General features: G+C 42.3%; 1 protein-coding gene across 2 annotated transcripts; it reads left to right on the forward strand.

Annotated features, from left to right (window-relative positions):
• Window positions 1–608: 608 nt before the first annotated feature.
• On the forward strand, window positions 609–17748 carry LOC311059489 (prolyl hydroxylase EGLN3-like). Of its 2 annotated transcripts, none has more exons than XM_084077474.1 (5): window positions 609–1609; window positions 11041–11166; window positions 12552–12688; window positions 15727–15794; window positions 15994–17748. In XM_084077474.1, exons 1-5 carry the CDS (start codon window positions 830–832, stop codon window positions 16047–16049), a joined length of 1167 nt encoding a protein of 388 aa, XP_083933600.1. In that variant the 5' UTR covers window positions 609–829; the 3' UTR covers window positions 16050–17748. The 2 variants fall into 2 exon arrangements, with proteins under 2 accessions (XP_083933600.1, XP_083933601.1); XM_084077475.1 differs by having other exon boundaries at window positions 11041–11160.
• The last annotated feature ends 3290 nt before the right edge of the window (window positions 17749–21038 follow it).

Raw genomic sequence — 21038 nt, forward strand, 5'->3', positions numbered from 1 at the left:
ATAGTATTTACATGGATATGAATGCATAACAAGTCAGCTATGAGGTGGGGGAGGGGGGAAATATATACTTTAAGTATTTTGTTAAATCACGGGTCAAATTAGAGCCAGCATGTTTCTAACACAATGCAAGGGTTATTAAAAAAAATCTTGTTTGAAATGGTCAAGCCTGCCTACCGATGATGTCACTGGTAGGCATAGGCAGGTTTCTGAACACTCTCCTCCTCGGAGACCAATAATAGGAAAAATGGTACCATATTATAATGAGCATTAGTGAGGATTCCTCTAATGCTCATTATAATATTGTACATTTTTTTATAATATATACTATTACACTATTCACTGAGGACCAATTAGGCTACATGATGATAGGTTGAAAATGGGTGACGTGGTCCTTTACATTTATTTCATTTGGAACAGATTATCTGGAGCCTACTTCTAGCAGAACTGAGAATAAGGGAATGCAGGTTCAAGAATACCGACGGCCACGGCATCATATATGCTGCTGACGTCATGGTCCACTCCGGGTGTAGTGTTGGGCTACGTGTGAAGTGAAGTTAAAGAGGAGGGGGCCAGCACGGCGCCCGCCGCCATGCGACCAGAGCAGAACGGCACACTCCACACGGGCAACAACTCCTGGGTCCGACGATACGATTTACGAGTGTCAAACCCCGAAGAGGGTATCGTTTAAGTTCGTGATGAAATTGTTTACCACCAGGAGAGCCCAAGCTGACACTCTCCGTTTCACTTGTCGCATACTTGATACTTGTCAACTCAAAAAGCACCTGAGTCAGTGGAGGCAAGTTTAAAGCGACGCTGTGCTGTGCTGGCCATGGAGCGAAACGCCGAAAAGGGGAATCCCGAGACCGAGTTGGACCGGGACCCACAGTACTGTGAGCTATGTGGCAAGATGGAAAACTTGCTCAAGTGCGGCCGGTGTCGGAACTCGTTCTATTGCAGCAAGGAACACCAGAAACAGGACTGGAAGAAACATAAACAGATTTGTAGAGCAGAGAAACGTGCCGAACCGCAGCCACAACAACAAGTACCGACCCAGGTGGGGGAAACGGGCAGTGAACAACAGTGTCACATGGCTGCACAGAGTGACACACAGAGCACCGGCTCATGCACGGACGGGGTCGGAGACAGAACCAGAACCAGCGATTCTATCAGTTCAGCAACGAGCTCTGCGAGTAGAGCCACTGACAGCAGACAAGCTGCAGGGGAAGGAATTTACAACCACCACACTAAGCCTGACGGACCAACGAGGTCGTCCCCGCATAAACTGGCCCAAGAATACATAGTTCCATGCATGAACAAGCATGGCATCTGTGTTGTAGACAATTTTGTTGGAGAGGAAACCGGAATGGGGATTTTGGAGGACGTGAAAGCCCTCCACGAGACAGGTAAATTTACTGATGGACAGCTGGTGAGCCAACAACGGAGCCCTGAGAGCAGTGACATTAAAGACATAAGAGGAGACAAAATAACGTGGATTGAAGGAAAAGAGGCCGGCTGTGAGAAGATAGCGTTTCTGATGAGTTGTATGGACGATTTAGTACGACACTGCAATAGTAAACTGGGAAACTACAACATCAATGGAAGGACGAAAGTAAGTAAGGCAAACATACCAACTGATGCTGTGATAATAATATATATTTTTTTAAAAGCCAATCATGCATAGGGCTGCTTCATGAACTTTTCTATTCAAAAATAAATCATATTAGAAAAAGTGCTCCTCGGACCACAGGTCTCCGCCAGGCCAGATAGGCTATGTTATTGTGGGCCAGGAATGTTGGGAATCCAGAGTTATAGGCCAAAACGTGAATCGTCCTGTTATAGCACCACCATGAGGTCAATTTGAAACATGTAGGGCATTTCTTCCTCGGCCTAGTGGTAATGTGCATGCAAAGTTTCAGGCCAACTAAATGCTGCTTTCATGATTTGAGGCATTTTGTTCAAAACGAGCCACTCCTGTGAACTTCAGATGCCAATCATCGGATTTTGGACAGATTTGCATGATGTTTGGACAAAATCTGTACGAGTAATACAATAAAAGTATTTAAAAAAAAACGGCCTCCTGGTGGTGCAAAAATATGTCGGGTGGCATTTCATCCTTAGCCTAGCGGGAATGTGCGTGCAAAGTTTCACGATAATCGGACGCTGCGTTCATGATTTGAGACATTTTGTTAAAAACGCGCCCTCCTGCAAACTTTGGAAGCCAATCTTATTCTATCAGTATGGAATATGAAAAATCGGACAGATCCGTCTTGATCACATGACTATAGAGATAATGTGTACTGATTTGCGTGATGTTTGGACAAAATCTGTAGGAATAATAACCAAAAATGTGTTTTGCAAAAATTGGCCTGCTGGTGGCGCTATAACATGCCGATGTGAAACATTTGGGCAAATGGTTCTGTTCAAGGAGTGTGCGTGCACAGTTTCATGCCAATTGGTCCAACGGTGCCGGAGATTAGCTGTCCACAGACGGACGGACGGACAAACACACACACACAGGACACATCGGCCACGCCTATGTATATATAATTCAATTCAATCTTTATTTCAGACTCAGAGTCCATAAAACAATACATATGACAGTTGCTCATTGCTAAAACTCAAGATAAAAGCAACGATATAAAACAAAACAAAACATAAAACATATAAAACAATAAGACAGTCAGCTGCTCACAGTCTGTAGAGGCTGTTTCGCCAATGTTTCCATATCATGGACGAGAACCTAGTGGAGCTCATGATAGGATTAATTAAAATCTTGATAACATGATTGTCAGACTCTTCAAGACGACATATGAATTTGTACATTAAGTTTCTTAGTAGGGCTTGACAGGTAGGTACCCCCAAGTTAACAAACAGCTGACTGGCACTGTGCCATCTTGGTACCCTCACCAGCAACCGTAGAGCATCATTATATGCTACTTTGAGTTTTTGCATGCTGCTAACCTTGTAATTACTCCATAGGTGAGCCGTATACAAAGGTGTACAGAAAGCTTTAAAAAGTGATACCTTGACATGTACAGAACATTTGTGAAATTTCCTCATTAGTATATTTGCCTGAGCATATAATTTGGATCTTTGTCTATTGATGTCTTTGTCATCTGTAAGATCATCAGAGATATAGTGATATAGTGATCATCAGAGATATAGCAAAGCTTTAAAATAAAACTCATCAACTTGAGTGATTGGCCCCCAACAAAATTAAACATGACACATGGTAAGTTTTGCTCAACACACATGTTTCATACATTAAAAATGTCAGAAAGAACCTACTGTGTAATGAGATAACTAAAAAAAGAACACGTTGACCCCAAATGGCATTCATCAATCAAAATGCTGCCCCGGCCCGGCGCCCACCACCAAAATTTCAACTAATGCCAAAATTTGACAATACTAGAATAAATGCATTACAGCTCAGAACGAGTACACAATATGGTATTCTATACAATATTTATTATAATACAATATTGTGTTAATGTCACAGAATGTCAACCCCCTCACAAATTTGGACGACTCTACTGTACAACTCAAAAGCAGCCCAAATATGATGTACAACTATCTGTTAGTGTCTCATTAGTAGATATGGAATCACCCACCACTCCAATCTACACACTGTCAGAGAAAATAGATTGTCCAACACAAGCAGTTGGAAGTGGTGTTGCACCCTTTCTTCATTTCTCTTCTCCTGACTGTATGGTAGTGTAAATCCACTTTGTTTCCAAATCCCATTAGACCCAGGTCGTAGTCATGGGGTAGTCATAGCCGGTCAATCTTCTACAGTTTTCAATGAAAAGTATTAACAAGAGCTTGTGACTAAACAACTACATTGAATCCATTGGAACACTGGTTAAATTTTGCCATTTCATGAAAGGTAAAGTTTTTGGACAGTTTTTACCCAACAGCGACTATATTAGTATACAAGGAACAAGGGTAGAGGCTAAATCATATTTATCCATACTACTTCCTGGTGTGGCGAGCACTCGACAGGATCGAATGAGAGTGGTCTGACAGCACTTCCTGTGAGCAGCGATGTGAAGATTCAGGGTACACACAACGCTTGAAGATATGTTATTTTCGCTACTTTTGAATTCTGAAACCCAACCGTTTTGGACATAGGAGGTTTCCACCCGAGAGCAACTATATAACATATTAAAACATTACCAAGTCAGTAAGGGGGAAAACTGGCATTGAAGTTCTGAAGAAACAGGGCATGTTCTCTCTCTCTCTCTCTCTCTCTCTCTCTTCTTCTTTCTGTGGTCTCTGTCGTCTGTCTGTTCCCTGTCTGTCTGTCTCTCTCTCTGTCTGTCCTCCTCCAATCAGAAAGCAGTATGTGCAGCAATTAGTTGGAGCAACAATACAATTCTGCTCAACTGTAAAATTTCAGCTCAACTGAATTTATTTACACAATAGAATATGTAACCTTTCTTGCTCCACTAGCAGCAGGGCTCCAAGGATGTCGGTTGGTAACCCCTGCTTACTTGTGACCCCATGGCCTTTCCTCTAGCCTCTATGGTCACAATTAGGCCAAAATGTCTACTTGCACCCATTTGACTCCCAATTAAGATATTGTGAAAACTACTGGCTTTAATTACCATGGAATTTGCACTTCATGCTCTACAGACAATCTGCCCCCCTACTGATTTTTGTGATCTTTCCTCTAACCCCACCATTAGAGCAACAGTTCCAGAGGCAGAGAATATATCTCCGTCCAAATCTAATGGGGTGTTTGCCATGAAACGCATGCACCTATCTGGAGGATGGCCCCTACTGATTTTGGTGACCACATGGCCTTTCTTCTGGTGCCACCCCTTAGTACAAACCTTCCACTTGCATACAATTTATATTTATATATACTCAAATTTACTGGTCCTCATTTTTGAGAGGTTTTCAACCTCCCAAACTTTTCACGTCTCCCCCTTAACGTTCACTTCGATGCAAACTTTTTGGGAGGTGCATATGTTTTTTTTCTTATAAAAAAGCCATATATCGTGAAGGCAAAATCCAATCAGCCCCAAATTGGAATTGGATGTTTAGGGGCCTCTGTTGAGACCAGTTTCAAAAGCGCTTTTCACTGCCCATAGGTGGACAGATACAGAGATTTGTAGATGTATTGATATTTTTGGACAATCTGACCTACTTAACCACTCTGCATCGCCATGCATCGTAGAATAAAATCGTTAATAGGTTAATCATAACCACGTCAAATCTTGAGGGCAGTGAAGACTCACAGTTTTAGTAACTGTGTGGTGGTTTGTTTGTTTTTAAGATTCTATGCAGTTACTGCTCTGCAAAATGTGGAAAACTATGTGAAGGCAATTTGATTATTTTCTGAGATTTAAAAAGATACTGCAAATACGCAAAGTCACAAACACCACAAAATGCAAAGACTGCATAACATCTTCCATTACATACCTGGACATGAACCTGGACATGAACCAGCAAGGTAATGCAAGGCCTTCATTGGTTGGCTGAAACTCTGCTCCTACTGTGTTGAGTGTGTTTGCTTGTCCTGGCGTGCTCTCTGAACACCCTTGCAGTTTCAGGATAGTCTGTGTGTAAGGATTGACTAGGCAGTGTTCAAGGGAGCAGTATCACGCTCCGCACGTAGCACTCTGCCTGTCTGGAATGAGGCCAGCTGCAATACATCAACCAATGCTCACACGCACACATACGCACACACACAAACACAAATACTATCGTACTACTGTGACAGTTCCGTTTGACAGTCATTGTCACATGACTCACGAGACCATTGTACCTAGTGCGGAGGAAATAAATTGTGTTTCTGCAACAGTGACATTTGTGGTGGAAGTGAAATCACTCTGTGTTGTTTAGAACTCCCTCAATGTGTGATTCAGATTTGGGGTAGATTGGGTGTTGCATTGATGACTTCTGCCATTTTTGGTCAAATTTAGAAGACAATCATAGCTAATCGTAATGGAATATGAAAAAGCGGAATGATACATGTTCACATGACACGATTTGTGTGGGTTTTGGGCCCCTGATACGGCCATATAACCATATAAGGAGTTCCAAATGCACCTACAGTACGCCCAAGTATGGAGTGTGAAGTATGGAGTGTGTTGTCTAACCTCAATGAGTAGTCATGGCATCAGGCGCAAACAAACAGTCAGCTCCATATAGGGAGCTCTAGAACAATCACTATCATATATGGAGCGGCTATAACCTCTATCAAAATTCAATTCCCTCCAGGTATTCCTGAGATATTGCGTTCACAAGAGTGGGATGGACTTGAAGTCACAGTGACCTTGATCTTTGACCTTTTACCACGTAAATCTAAGCACGAAGTTCATGTTTGAGTCCAAGGTGACGTTGTCATGAAATTCCCACCAGGCATTCCTGAGATATCGTGTTCACAACGGACTGACAGATGGACAACATGTAAACATAATGTCTCTGTCCTCATCTGTCTGTCCACCAGTGGAGTCATTACAAAAAATGAAAAGTCAAATTGATGTGCCACTGGAGTAGGATCATCTCACTAGGTTCAGTATACTTTTTCCAGGAATCTTAAAAACAAGTGACAACAACTACCATCTGGCGTTCTACTTTCTACGTTAAACCACTTGTTATCTTTATGTATTCAGAGGAAGTCAATGCTCTTTTACAGCTATACCCTGCTTCACACTCACTCTTGCACACGTTGCATCTGATAGCTGCCCAGTAAAGCTGATATTGCTTACTAATAATGTTGGCCACTGAGCAGCTCCACTGGGGGTTAAAGATACTTGCTGAAGGTTACTGTAACAGGTGAGAGTGTTTCTCATTCACTTTAATGACCCTGGTTTCTCTCCGATCTCATTACCCGCTCATCTAACCCTCAGGGTATACTGCAACCCCCAAGTTCCTGAAACCAGCGTAACTAGTTAAGTGCCTCACCCTATAAGCAGAGTGTTTCAGTCATTAATATATATGTGTGTGTGTGTGTGTGTGTGTGTGTGTGTGTGTGTGTGTCTGTGTGTGTGTGTGTGTGTGTGTGTGTGTGTGTGTGTGTGTGTGTGTGTGTGTGTGTGTGTGTGTGTGTGTGTGTGTGTTTGAAAGCACGGTAAGTAATTTAATTTCATATTTAAAAAATATATATTTCTTAGCATTGTAGTGACTTCTTAAGCACACTTGTTTTAACTAAACAAAATACAATTAGTTCACAACAATAAGTTGTAAAAATGTAGTTGCTATACCTTCTGTCCATATACACAACTCCGGAGTCGCGAGTTGGTGTTGGCTAGTCTGCATTCTCGCTTCACCTACGACACCGTGAAAACAGTACAGTAAATCCTTAACCTAAAGGCCTTAACTTATCAATTTATAACTCTGAGTGTACAAATGTAAAGGGTCTCAGTGTTGAATTAACACAGGATTCTACTTGGAAATTCAGTTTGTTAGGCCTGTACTGTATGTAAAAAAAAAGGGGGGGGGGGGTTCACATCAGAGGTTCACAGCATTCACAAAGGGCAGGAAACGACATTCAAGAACGGGGCTTGTCTCTGCCATGGCCTGATTAGAAAACACCCACTTTATGATATGTGAAGCGGAGAGATGATATGGGATAGGGGCATATGCAGTATGGTTAGGTATGCTGTGGCTGCCACCCAGGCCCTTTGACGCAGAGAGGAGGGAGAGGTGTCTCCCTTTGCCCTTTCTGACGCACCTCCATGGGGGCTTACGCAATTGCCTCCACAGACGCAAACACAGCCTGTTTGATGACCCACTCTGATCATGCTCTATCTCATTCTAAATGATGTGTCGGTCACTCTTCCGTTTTTCTTCTTTCTCTGCATTTCCTTCTCTCTCTCAGACCATCTTCTATCCCTTTCTCTCTCCCACTCTCTCTCTACTGTCTCTCTCTCTGATTTCCCCCCCCCCCCCCCCCCCCCCCCCCCCGTGTCCTACATATCTGTATCAAAGCCAGCAGTATGTCTTTGACCTGGTGAGAGCGTTATGTCTTTGTCCTGGTTTGTCTTTGTCTTTTCCTGTGCGTGTGCGCGCCTCTGTTTTGCTTTTGGCCGCAAGGAAAACCTTAATGGCTGCAATAATGGTTGTTGATTGGCCAAGCTTTTATTGATATAGTGTGTGCATGTGCTGTACGGTTGGCTGTTTCCAGGGGTGGGGTGTCACGCTATCCGTTGCGGAATGTAGGCCTACAGACTGAATTTTCACCTAGATTTGATTCACTCATGGACGCTTTGCTGAGCATGAACATATCTTGTGCTGAGAATCCTACTTTTGTTTGTATACAATAAAAAATATTTATGATACAGACACTTCCTTTTGTTTTTAAACATGATTGAGATTAAGAATATTATAGAGCAAGCAACCCACAAAGTTGCTGTTTTGGCTATTTTTGAAAATCGTATTAGGTACAACCAACAATTCATTGTTGCTGACAACAATGTATAAATGGCAACATATTGTGTTAGTAATATTGTAGACCATACATTCTTAAAATGTGTTAATGATTTAGACTTAAAGCTGCACTATGTAACTTTCCTGTGCTATGAAGAAAGGCAACCAGCCTTTCCGCCGTCATGCTACACTGAGAAGAGATACGCAATTTTCACATCCCACATTCATTTAAAACATTAATCCACTGAGTCCATACCTTCGCTTAGCTCAGCTTCCGCTTCTCAGAACCACATTTTCTGGAGCATTTCCCAGTGTTGCATACATTAGTATTGTTTAATGGAATGTCGCTAGCTTCCAGTGTTCACAGATGATGTTTCATTCATATACTTTATGCAATGTACATGCCAGGAACTACTTGACCATTCCGCTCGCTAAATTCCTGGCCCAAATGCATGTTCCTTTACCATCCTTTGTTTTAACCATTCCATTTTATGTTACAATACCTTCATGATGTAAATACAACAAGTCATTAGCTTCACATCTGTGTTGGAAAATAGGTTAAATTGACCTCTGAACATAGCTAATGCTACAGTAGGTCCCCAGTCTTTGGGACGTATCTCCCCATGGCGTTCTGAGACTACATTTGTCTTTGTAAAGTCTGTGCAACCGCTGGGCTTGCATCCCATCGCGGGAAAGCTTTCTCCTCTTGATTGGCCATCCACCTCTGACTGTCCGCCACCTATGACTGCTTGGCAGATTGCTCGGCAATGGTCATCCCATTCCTGGCAAAGTCGGTGACGTACTATAGAGTACCAAAGTCTTGTGTAAAAGATCACGTCCCCTGGGTCACAGAAATGTTTTTCCTGTTCCTCCTATCGATGATTTTAACATCACAGTGCAAAGTGCAAAATAAATGACTCATGCAATTTTACTCATAATAGTTATAATATGAAGCATCAACTGACGGTGTAAAGATACTAATTTATCCAAAGAGTGTAAAAATAAAGGGCCACCTCCAAAGTGACTAAAAGTCTCAACGACATCCTATTACACATGAGGGCGCCTCCGGTGCACATAATCAGTTTCACGTTGTGTTGCGTAGGATCTTTCTGTAGGAATAGTGTTGTGAATAGCAGTTGTTTCATCAAACAAACTAAATCTCTAAGAAGCATTACCGGTAAAGACAAGTAAAGAATGCAGACATGGGAGCCATACAATCCCAATTAAACTCTTTTACTACACTCTGTTAAAGACAAAGAGAATCAGTGACCTACATATTTAACATTCCCATCTCCTTCCTATTTCCCTCTTGGTGTTCGAGTCCTTCTTAAATAATAGTAGGGGGTTTCCAACAAGTTTCCTCCAAGACCACCTACACTTTCACCTACACTTTCACCTACACTGTGTGTGCGCGCGCGGGGCGTGCGTGTCTGTCCTTGTCTATGAATGAATGAATTTTAATTTTTGTATCTTGTCATAAGACCCATCCCTTACGGGATTATAAGACACCAAAAACACAAATAAACAATATCACATTCACTTCCACTTCTATGTGTACTTAGCCTGTGTGTCTGGGTCCTCGTGTGAGAGAGAGAGTGTCAAGAGAAAGAAACCTCTCTTCTGCTAAACAGTGATACAAAGAATTGAACTTAAAATCACCAAGTACAATAAGTGTAATAAATTAGTAATATCATTAATATGTTGTTAATGTAGCAACAAAATGCCACATTTGTGGACAGTCAGTTAATTGGCCCATACGTAAACCTGTAAAACAAATGCTGCTCCTTATGCTCAAGTATATTCGCTGAAGTATTTACATACAGTATATTAAACATATAGCTTCACGGTTAAATAAAATGCATTAATATAAAAAATGCTTTTAAAACGTAAAACAAGTGGACAATTTGGGATCACCAAAATCACTAGGCTTGATCGGACAGTCCATTTGATTATAAGATATGCAAAGTGGACATGTTGGCGTAAGGGAGGCACTAGAGGTATCTTGTTTGAGATTAAAGTGTTGGACAGATGGGCAGACCAACAATGAGCCACTGGGAGGCAATACATCTTAGGAAGCATTGGAGCTAAGACATATACAGTAGGCAACATACAGTTTCACTACAGTTTACACACAGTAGAGTGTCAGCTTTTAAATACCATACCATGACACACTGTGTCACACAATGTGTCTCACAGTTGATGAAACATACTGTAATTTAAGACTATCCACTACATACTAAAGTTGTAATGTTTAATTTGTCTCATCATGAGCTGATCATGTTGGTTATTGGTGCCATGATTACTCTATGTCCAACATGTTCCCACCCCTACTCATTATATTTTGCGACTTGGCAGGAACGTTTGGCGTGCAAATGCGGACGCTGAGGGCATGCTATGCGTAATATCATGACGCTGAAGATTACAATGGAACACAGACCATGTCAACTCAATGTGCAGTTTTGACATTAAGGTTAGCCACAGTTCATTTAGTTAAGGTTAGACACAGCTTATTTTGGTTAAGGTTAGGGTCCACACAGACCATTACACCAGACTCTTGCATTCCACAATAACTCTTGGCATCAATATAGTATGCAAAAGATTGGCTTAGACTTCTGAATGTCGAAACACAGAAGGTTCAGGCTGCTATGTCCTTCTCTGCAGGCAATGGTCGCTTGTTATCCTGGTAAAGGGACTGGTTACATACGCCACGTGGACAACCCCAATGAAGATGGGCGGTGTGTAACGTGTATCTACTATCTCAACAAAGACTGGGACGCCAAGGTACAGGTATAATTATGATTATTATATATTATTACCTTATCATGGTATGCCAGGGCAAAAGGCATAGTCATAAAATACATCTAGCAGCCAACTTTAAATTAAGCTGATTGTATACTGTAATGAGGGGAACAAATTCTATTCCTACGTTGCCAGACTTGCCACTATTACAATTAAGTTAACCAATAACAAGTAGTATGCAACTCCTTGCCCTTTCAATAGAGGTAAGAGATATTCATGTAAGGAGTCTGATTTAAGTAAGTTAACACTTACCCACAACCACTGAAACTGGACTTCAGCTCTCGCCAGCAGTGCCTCGGTTTGGCCAGACGCTCCAACGAACACAAGTGGCAGTGTTCAAACCAGGGAAGCTGGTGAGGGATCATGTCCTTGTCACTGCACTAGTGACCCCCTGCTGGTTGGGAAGGGCGCTCAGTGGGAAGGGGATCTGGTGGAGCCATACCACATTTTCACTGCTACCTTGCACCCGGGCAGCTCAAGCACTGTAGATTTAGAATACAGACATACACATTTTAGACACAAACTCATCACTAATGTAGATCTGCCGGTTAGTTGAGTTAAGGTGGGTCATACTTTCACCACAAAATGTTAACTAGAAAAATGTGCTCCTCGGAGCATAGGTCTTCGTCAGGACAGGTAGCTTATCGTGGGCCAGCAATTTTTCACGGCAATCGGACGCTGTGTTCATGATTTGAGGCATTTTGTTCAAAACGGGCCACTCCTGTAAACTTTGGAAGCCAATCTTAGCCAATCAGGATGGAATATGAAGAATTCGGACAGATCCGTCATGATCTCATGATTATAGAGATATAATCATGTGTACCGAATCCCGATTTGCGTGGTTTGGACAAAATCTGTAGAATAATATAAAAAGAATCAGCCTCTTGGTGGCACTATAACAGGCCGATGTGAGGCATTTGGGGCAGAGGTTCTGCTCTGGCCTCCAGGGAGTGTGCGACTGTAGAATCGGTTTCAAGCCGATCGGTCCAGCGGTGGCAGAGATTAGCTGCTCACAGACATATGGAAAGACGAACAGACACACACAGACGGACGGATGGACAGGGGCGAAAACATAGTCTCGGCCACGCCTTCGGTCATTGTCACTGTAGTACACTAGTCCGTTTTCTGGCTGACAATACTCCCCCAGACAACATGGACAAAGATGTTTTTTTCAAAGAGGAGGAAAGTAAATCCTCACTAAAACTTTAGACAAATAATTTGCTTTGGTGCTGTGACAACAGATATTTAATATCTAACGATCACATGACTCAATGACGAAGTAAAAGGAATCATACAGAATAAAATGCAACGTACATTGTACTGTATATTAGACAATAATCACTGTCTTACAGCTGTATGTTGTTATTTGTTAGGTACATGGGGGTCTGCTGAGGATTTTCCCAGAGGGGAAGGCCCAGTTTGCTGACATCCAACCCAAATTTGACCGTTTGTTGTTGTTCTGGTCTGATCGACGTAACCCCCATGAAGTCCAGCCAGCGTATGCAACCAGGTAAAACTATTATTACTACTACTACTAACAATGCTACTTATATTTCTACACATTTCAAAAGTCAGACCCAGCCTATAACCTGGTGGTAATGCTAATATATAGATTATCACCCATGCCTGATCTTATCCAACCATGGGCCAGCATTTCAGCCCAAGCTGTAGGCGAGGACTGTGCAGCCATCCCCTGAGGATAATGAGGGCAAGAGATTGTATTTATCACATAAACATACTTGTATATTAACAAAGACATTTTGAAAAATGCAACACTTTTGGCTTTTGCTAAAACACAGCAGGTGGCCTCGCCACTATCCAGCCATTCTGTGAACCATCGAAGGTTGCTGCTTTCCACTCTGTTCCAAGATGAGCTCCAATGTTTCACCTGGAGCTAGGCTTTGTGCATAACGGTAGTCCTGTTATGCACATATGAAGGTGTCATATGTGTTTAAGCCAATCAAATGAAGCTATGGGAAACTGACCTGGAACAGGAAACGTGTACTGTAAGCCACCTTCTGGAAACGCAGAACTACAGTTATGCAAAGAGCCTACAGTAGGTCGCTTGCTGTGCCAGACAGTTCAGTGTGTGGTGCCACATAACTGCACTGAATAGTCAGCTGCTGTATAACCCCTCTGTAAGATATAGAAGCTTATTACCGCAAGCTTATCAACTTCTCTTTCCTTTTATCACTCCCCTCACCCAGGGCAAATAAAGGCGAGGTATGGGCTATAACTTGTTTAGCACAACCAAAACAATAAACGAAGCAGTCCATAATAATACCATTACCATACCTAACTTTGCCAAAAGAAGAGAAAAGAAAATACAGATGTTAATAAAACATTTACTGATGCACAAACTTGGACACATGATAAGTGTTGTTTCCTAGAGTCACTGGGTGTTTCGGGTCTTGCAACAGACACCCTTCTCCAGGCGACATGACCGAGGCTGATCAGACCCTGGCCTGTGTCCAAGTGGCATGCTACTGCCCCCGCTGTCTCTTGGGTGCTGGTGAGATGTTAGAAGCAGGTGTTGGCGACACTAGGAGGCTCTAGGCGCTGTGGGTTGCTTCCGGGCCTGGCTCCTCCTTTGTCTGACCAGAAGTGAGCGTTCTTCTGTGCGTTGTCGTCATTGCTGCTGGGCACAAACATCTCATTCTGCCTTGATAGATTTTTAAACCCTCCTTGCAGGTTTTACTGCAGTCTGTAGCTTTTGGGTTCTTCCTCACAGTTTGGGCTGCCAACCCTCTCCACCCCGGGTCGCCGTCTCCCTGGCCGTCCTCTGTCTCTCCAGATGTCGCCACACTTGCTAGTAGTTGTACTTTGTACTTTTGTACTTAAATATATTAGTGCTTTAAGCAGTAGGCTGTTGTTAGTTTGTATTTTTTGTATTAGTATTTTAAGCAGTTGGCTTAAAGCAGTTAAGCAGGCTCGCCAAATCAATTGCCTTGTTAACTGTCTGGGAAGGCCCATCACATCTCAAGGATTATAAAGGGAGTCCTGGTAGAGTTTTCTCCAGTGTGCTTTCAACCTCTGGAGAGACCTGAGCTACTGAACTCATCTGGTGTAGTCTAAGTATAGAATTTTCTTATTTAGCAGGTTGCTAGTAGTTGTACTTTGAGTGCTTAAGTATATTAGTGCTTTAAGCAGTAGGCTGTTGTTAGTTTGTATTAGTTTGTATTTGTATTAGTACTAGACCATACCCGTCGGGGGATATGAGCACGCACACACACACACACACACACACACACACACACACACACACACACACACACACACACACACACACACACACACACACACACACACACACACACACACACACACACACACACACACACACACACACACACACACACACACACACGGGCGGACGGACCCGCACGCATCCCATCACCATGTCCTGGCGACGGGACACACGCACACATGCACGCACGTCCCGTCGCCGTGTCCTGGACCCACAGTGCACACACAGACACACAACCGTAATAATGTTTTCTTAGTGTACATGGCCCGTAAATGAAAGTTTAAGCACGTTGTCTATGTGTGCTTGTGCCAGACGGTAGTCTGGGAGGGTTAGCGTCGGAGCTTGGACAGCAGGGGCGCGGCCACTGCGTTGTGATTCAAATCAACAGCCAATGAAGAAAAGGGGGCGGGATCCACATGCAGTGGGTGATGCATCTAAATAGGATCGACGGGAAGCAATTTCCCCTTGAGAAATTTCGGCCGCCATTGTTGTGTACTGCTGTTTGCCTCTCGTCGGACTTTTTAGACGAGTTGCACAGCTCTCAGACCGGTAAGAGGCGTGTCCGCTCAGATTCAGAGCGTGACGTACATCCCGCCCACAAATACCAGGGCTGTGGCCCAGAAGTTCCTCGCCAGAGCTGGCGAAAACTTCTGGGAACTCAGATTAGCCAGACGGCAACAGTCTAACAGAGTGGTTCTGTGGATTCGACGCATGCGCAGTTTGATCATTCATCCCATAGATCGGGGGGGGGGGGGGGGGGCAACCCATAGCTAGTGGGCCGTTACCATGGTGACATTCTTTTACATAAAAACGCTAATAAACAGCTTGAATTTGTGTAAAGTGAAAAACAGGCTTCCTCACGGTGGGAATTTGCTAATGATGAATGGCCATGTGCAGAACAATTGCTTCAGCCACTGAGGAGAACCAAGCATGTCAGACAGACTGACTGACATTCCGTTAATTATATGTAGGATTAGTGTTTTAAGCAGTAGGCTTAAAGCAGTTAAGCGCTTAAACAGGCTAGCCCAATCAATTGCCTTGTTAAGTGTCTGGGAAGGCCCATCACATCTCAAGGATTATAAAGGCAGTCCTGGCCCTGTTTATTTTGATACACGTATTGGTTTTAGCTCTTGCTCATTTGATTTTCCTATTTGTCTCATCTGTTTAAGAAAATAGGTAGCTGATTTCATTGCTTTCATTTGATCCATTTGTTCAATGTATGTCTTGTGATATAGTTGAAATGTCCACATCTGTATTCTTTGATGTTGATCCTGGCAATGCATGTGTCACTCTGTGTGCAGGTATGCCATTACTGTGTGGTATTTTGATGCTGATGAGCGAGCTCGAGCCAAGGAAAAATACCAAACTGGTATGAAGAATTATTTTTTTGTTTTTACCTTTGATGTTATTGACTGCTTGCAATATTGGTAATCTAGAAATGCAAAGCTATTCTACTGTTGAAGACCAGATGACATAAAAAAATATGTTCTTCACAATCCATGGTCATAATGGAGACATGATTAAAAATGGATGCCAAAATGTGTGTGTGTCTGTGTCTGTGTGTGTAGGTCCTGGAGAAAAGGGAGTAAAGGTAGAGTTGAGCAAACCCTCTGATCCCAGCTAACAAGACTGTCTGGGGCCAGAGCAGCCTCTGTGGCCCCTGCTACTGCTGTCTGCTGCTAAAGAGGAGAGACATATTGTAGCGGCGGGACTTTGGACAAGAGCAAAGAGAGAGGAAACAACAACCACGGACACTGAAGTCTGCCTTCATTGCACTTCTCTTCCAAAGTGACTGCATGTGCGCACACATACAGTAGATCGGGGTTTCCTTTAACTGGGGTCCAGGGATCCTCTGGGGGTTCTTCTTCTCTGAGAGCTATGGGGGTCCTTAAAATGAAAAGGATTGAGAACCACTGCAGTCGATGGATAGATAGGTTGATAGATACACAAGCACACACAAACACAGACGTACATTTTGTAAACACATTTATACAGTTGGACACAAACAGTTGCACATTAATAAACACACATTCAAACACATACACAACTCTGAAGTTTAACAAACACACTGACCTTGAATGTGATGTCATTGCACTGCATGGCCTCAAACAGCTTTTTTGTTGTTGCTTTGCTCTATGAAGAATCCTGATGTAAAAACTAGTGCGTGGAACCTAGAGGGCAGTTATCATCAAAGATAACATCCCATCTCTCTACTATGGGTTAGTCAAACCTGATAGTTTGATAGATGTGGTATATCATTGTACCATTCTATATCAGTCCGTGGCTAAGAACAAAACTGTTAGGATAAAGCCTGGTGCCCGTTGGTAAATGTGTCTCTGCATACTACTTTGCACCTTTTCTTGGACTACAGCGATTTTGATTCCAACATGGATGATTGATGGTTTTTAAAGCAGAGAAGCATCAGCTTTATTAAAAGGTAGGGTAAGTGATATTTCTTTTTATAATTAGTGTTTGTTCCGTAAGAAGGGTCTCCCTCTCCCAGTCTCTCCAGATCTTACATTTTCAGGTCAGGATAGGATTTGGGATTTTTCCAGATTTGATCCAATCAGTAAACAGAACTCATGCAGGATACAGGCTAAGTGAAGTAAGAAATGAGCAGACAAAATGTAAACTGGAAAACTATCAAATCAAACCCTCTGTAGTAATGATTACGATACAGAATAAAGAGCTTTAACTTCTTAACGAAGAGTCTTCATTGAGTGCGCCGGTCATCAAATTATTGGCTTAGGAATGTGACAAAAACAAACAAAAAACTCCATGAATTCAAGGCTTCATGGGGTGAGAAATCAATGACAAATACGTAATTTTGGAGGTGAACTATCCCTGTAAGAATGATTTGGAAGTTAAAATGGCTGTAGGCCTATGTACTGTATCTTCTAGGTGTGCTTTCCAGTGCAAACGCAGACAAAGAGTGATTTGTATATTAAAACATGAATGATCAAACTCAGTGTCTGTTTTGTATTAAATAAATATTTAATATAAATATATTGGTAGGCCTAATATAAAATAAAAGCAAATATCTTAGTGTGCAGTGGAATTTAACTAACTTGAATCCCGGTGCAGCCAGGAGAGGGCGCTATTGTAAAACGTACATTTAACATAGGCCTACGTCCAGTCGGTCCAGTCTCACTAGTAGGCATTTGACTATTTTCCTCCATTGTTTAACTCAGCATCTAATGGACCATTCCCAATATGTCTGAGTCTGTGCTCAGGAATGTGTCAAAAACAAAAAATCTCCATGAATTCAAGGCTTCATGAAGTGTGTAATTGATATAAGTATGTTTTGAGTGAAGTATTCTTATAAGTGTCTTGTTCAGGGACACTTTGACACATGGCCGAGGCCTAGGATCGAACTTGGGATTGATGGCTTGCCAGGCAATCTCTCTAACCATTCAGCTATGACCACATCATCAGCAGAGATTCTAAGGCAGTTCTACTCTGTAACAGTAAAGGGGTTTCAGGGGAAACCAGCAAAATGAGGAATAATATAATAAAAGACTGTCTTGCTAATAAAGCGTCATGTCTCTCATTTTTTTACAATGTATTTGATATTACCTTTATATTTATTTAATAAAGTATGCATTTCATCCTCTATATATTGTCCAGCAACCTTTATGATAAAGGCGAAAAAAGATAGGAGACCCGTGGGAGCCATATTGCTCAGATGCCGAGGTTCCCGTGCTGGGATTCGATACCATGATCTTGTTAAGTGTGCCTGCCATGTTAATGGCAGAGGCACACTTATTGAGATCCGCCGGATTTATTAATACAAGTTTCAAGCCACAAAATTCGGTCGTCCGTAACAGCCGCACGGTTTACACTACCGCCGCAATATATACATCAAAACGTGCGGCTTGGCCGGGAGTAGTGTGCTCGGAAACGATTTTCCGTCACGCGTTACCATGGCGACGTTATTAGCAAAAAACAGCTAAACTCCGCCCCTTTTGGCCGCACGTACCGCGCAAAACGCTTCTCCTCCCACACGGTTTACTCGTTAGTCGCAATGTATATATCAAAACGTGCGGGACGACCGTCCCAATTACCGCATTACTTTTTTCGCCGTTTCGCGTTACCACGCCCACGTTATTAGCAAAAACATGTAGCCGCGCCCCCTTTCAGTCCCAAATTCAGACTCATTCTGACTTGACTTACTCTTCATCATCATCCCCCATTCAAACCCATGTTAACCATCATCATCCTCAGTCCCCCATTCACTCCCATGTTAACGGTTACGGGGAGGGGGGGAAACCACCCAGAGACTCTAGGGCTCCTGCTATAATCCATGTGGCAGCTGTAACCACCAATGAGCTTCGTGTGTTGAAGCTCCGCCCCCTCTGCCTTCCTATTGGCCGAGCTTTAAATGGCCGTAACTTCTGTTTGCAGCATGGTACCGCCCCCAAACTTTGTCATGGACTTTATTTTTTTACGAACTTTTTTTTTTTCCGAAAAAAAAAAAATTCCGCCTTTTTTTTTTTTTTCTTAAATTTTTTTTTTCCGAACTTTTTTTTTTCGATTTTTTTTTTTTTACACCAAAACACTTTTTGAAGGGTATGCAACTCGATGGTCCAACCCGGACTTGGACCTCTTCACTTCCGGTTTCAAAAGTGCCCAAAATGATCTGAAACTTCGCCTACCCCCCCTAAATTGGGTTCTGCGAACACAACCGTCACAACAGAAAGTGGATTTATCACTTCCGGTTTTGAAAAGTGCCCAAAATGCTCCCAAACTTCGCCTAGCCCCCCTAAATGGGGGACTGCGAACAATTGTATATTTGGCACTTTTTGCGTCAGACCTTCAGAAGTGGGCGAAACAAGCACTCAAACCCATTTAAGTAATTGTTTATATATTTTTAAAAATTATTACATTTTTTTCAAATGTTGTTTTAGATGCTCATTTGTACCTTCAATTTTTCAGTTTTTTTATTTTCCTTTTTTGACTTTTGGTTTATTTTGTATTAATTTTTTTAACATTATTTTGCTGTTTTTTTCTTTACTTTTTTGGCCGCCCGAAGGGATCAAAATGCTACTCCTCCCACACGGTTGACACGGCCCCGCCAATGTATACATCAAAACGTGCGGGACGACCGGCCAACCTACCGCATTACTTTTTTCACCGTTTCGCATTACCACGGCGACAAAACCCCCAGCCAACGCAGGCACACTTAAATTTTCGTAGGAAATGTCTTTCTAGTTTTATTTGAAATCTGAACGTTTATGTAGATGAATGAACAGGTAAAAAATGGAGAAAGTGCAAACACCAGGTTGAAGTTCATCCATGAAAGCACCTTGAGATCATGCAGCATCTGGTTTTCAAGGGATTCCAAAATAATGAACCCTGATCATGAGTGGATGTATTTGCAGATTCAATCATTCTGTCAAGGTGAGAGGTGTTAACTTGAAACATCTATGTTATCAGAAATGCCTGGTGGTGCAAGAGAAAAGCTGAGGTTCCTTATCTAGAAGATTGTGGGTTTGAATCTTGGTCCTGGTGAATATTTATTTTTGGTCAAAGTAAAAAGTTCAATATTATATTGCACATATTATTGCAAGACTCAGTGTTTGAAAATATCAGATCTACAAGCGACGCGTTGTGAGCTTGTAGATAATAGGCGATGCATTATGCAGGTAGGTTGTTATATTGTAGAAACTAGTGTCATATCTTCATCTCCTTTTTAATGTATTTAACTGAGTGAACACTGGATTTACTGACGAGTCCAACTTGTATTTATTCCTTTTGTCCACACGAGGGCGACACAGACTGTTGAATACAAACCTGATCACCTGGAGTCAGATCTTTGCAAGCGCTGTAAACATGAAAACACTATTACAATTATAACCAGTGGTGTAAAGTAACTAAGTACATTTACTTAAGTACTGTACTTAAGTACAATTTTGAGGTATTTGTACTTTACTTGAGTATTTCCAATTTCCAATACTTTTACTTCTACTCCACTACATCTCAGAGGCAAATATTGTACTTTTACTCCACTACAATTATTTGAAAACTTTAGCTACTAGTTACTTTTCAGATATAAATTATGAACCACTTTAGCCCTGTTTTAAACCTAGGCTATTGGGAAAATAGCCGATCTACAAGCTCACAAGTGGGTGCACTGCCAAGCAGATCTGCTTTTCTCCCAGTGCCAGTGTTGAGGAAGGTGAGCTAGCAGACAGTAAGTATTAAAGGTCAGTATCCTGGTTAGTCATAGTCAGAAACATGATCAGTATCATATCAGGATCACCTCTTCTGAGGTGCCCAGATTTCCCTAGTGCCCATAATGTTTTCTTGCCCACTTTTCTGGCAACCGTCCTGCTCCCTTCTGTGTCCACACTCTTTGAAGTTCTTTCTTGAGCTGAGAGAAGGCAGCCCTGAGAGGATGGAAGAGAGTGTGTGTGTGTGTGTGTGTGTGTGTGTGTGTGTGTGTGTGTGTGTGTGTGTGTGTGTGTGTGTGTGTGTGTGTGTGTGTGTGTGTGTGTGTGTGTGTGTGTGTGTGTATAGGATATTAAAGTATGGCTACATGCAGCTACTACTATGACTGATGGTGGACAGTCAGATATCTAGAGTGTACTACAGAATCTTTGTGTTTGTGGTG

Source organism: Gymnoscopelus microlampas (assembly GCF_963454915.1).
Source record: "Gymnoscopelus microlampas genome assembly, chromosome: 2".
Lineage (NCBI taxonomy): Eukaryota > Metazoa > Chordata > Actinopteri > Myctophiformes > Myctophidae > Gymnoscopelus > Gymnoscopelus microlampas.

Coding starts and splice junctions, on each gene's coding strand:
- LOC311059489 (XM_084077474.1), top strand. CDS start 830: ATGGAGCGAAACGCCGAAAAGGGGAATCCCGAGACCGAGTTGGACCGG. Junction 1,610..11,040: donor ACATCAATGGAAGGACGAAA/GTAAGTAAGGCA, acceptor CCTTCTCTGCAG/GCAATGGTCGCTTGTTATCC. Junction 12,689..15,726: donor CAGCCAGCGTATGCAACCAG/GTAAAACTATTA, acceptor CTCTGTGTGCAG/GTATGCCATTACTGTGTGGT.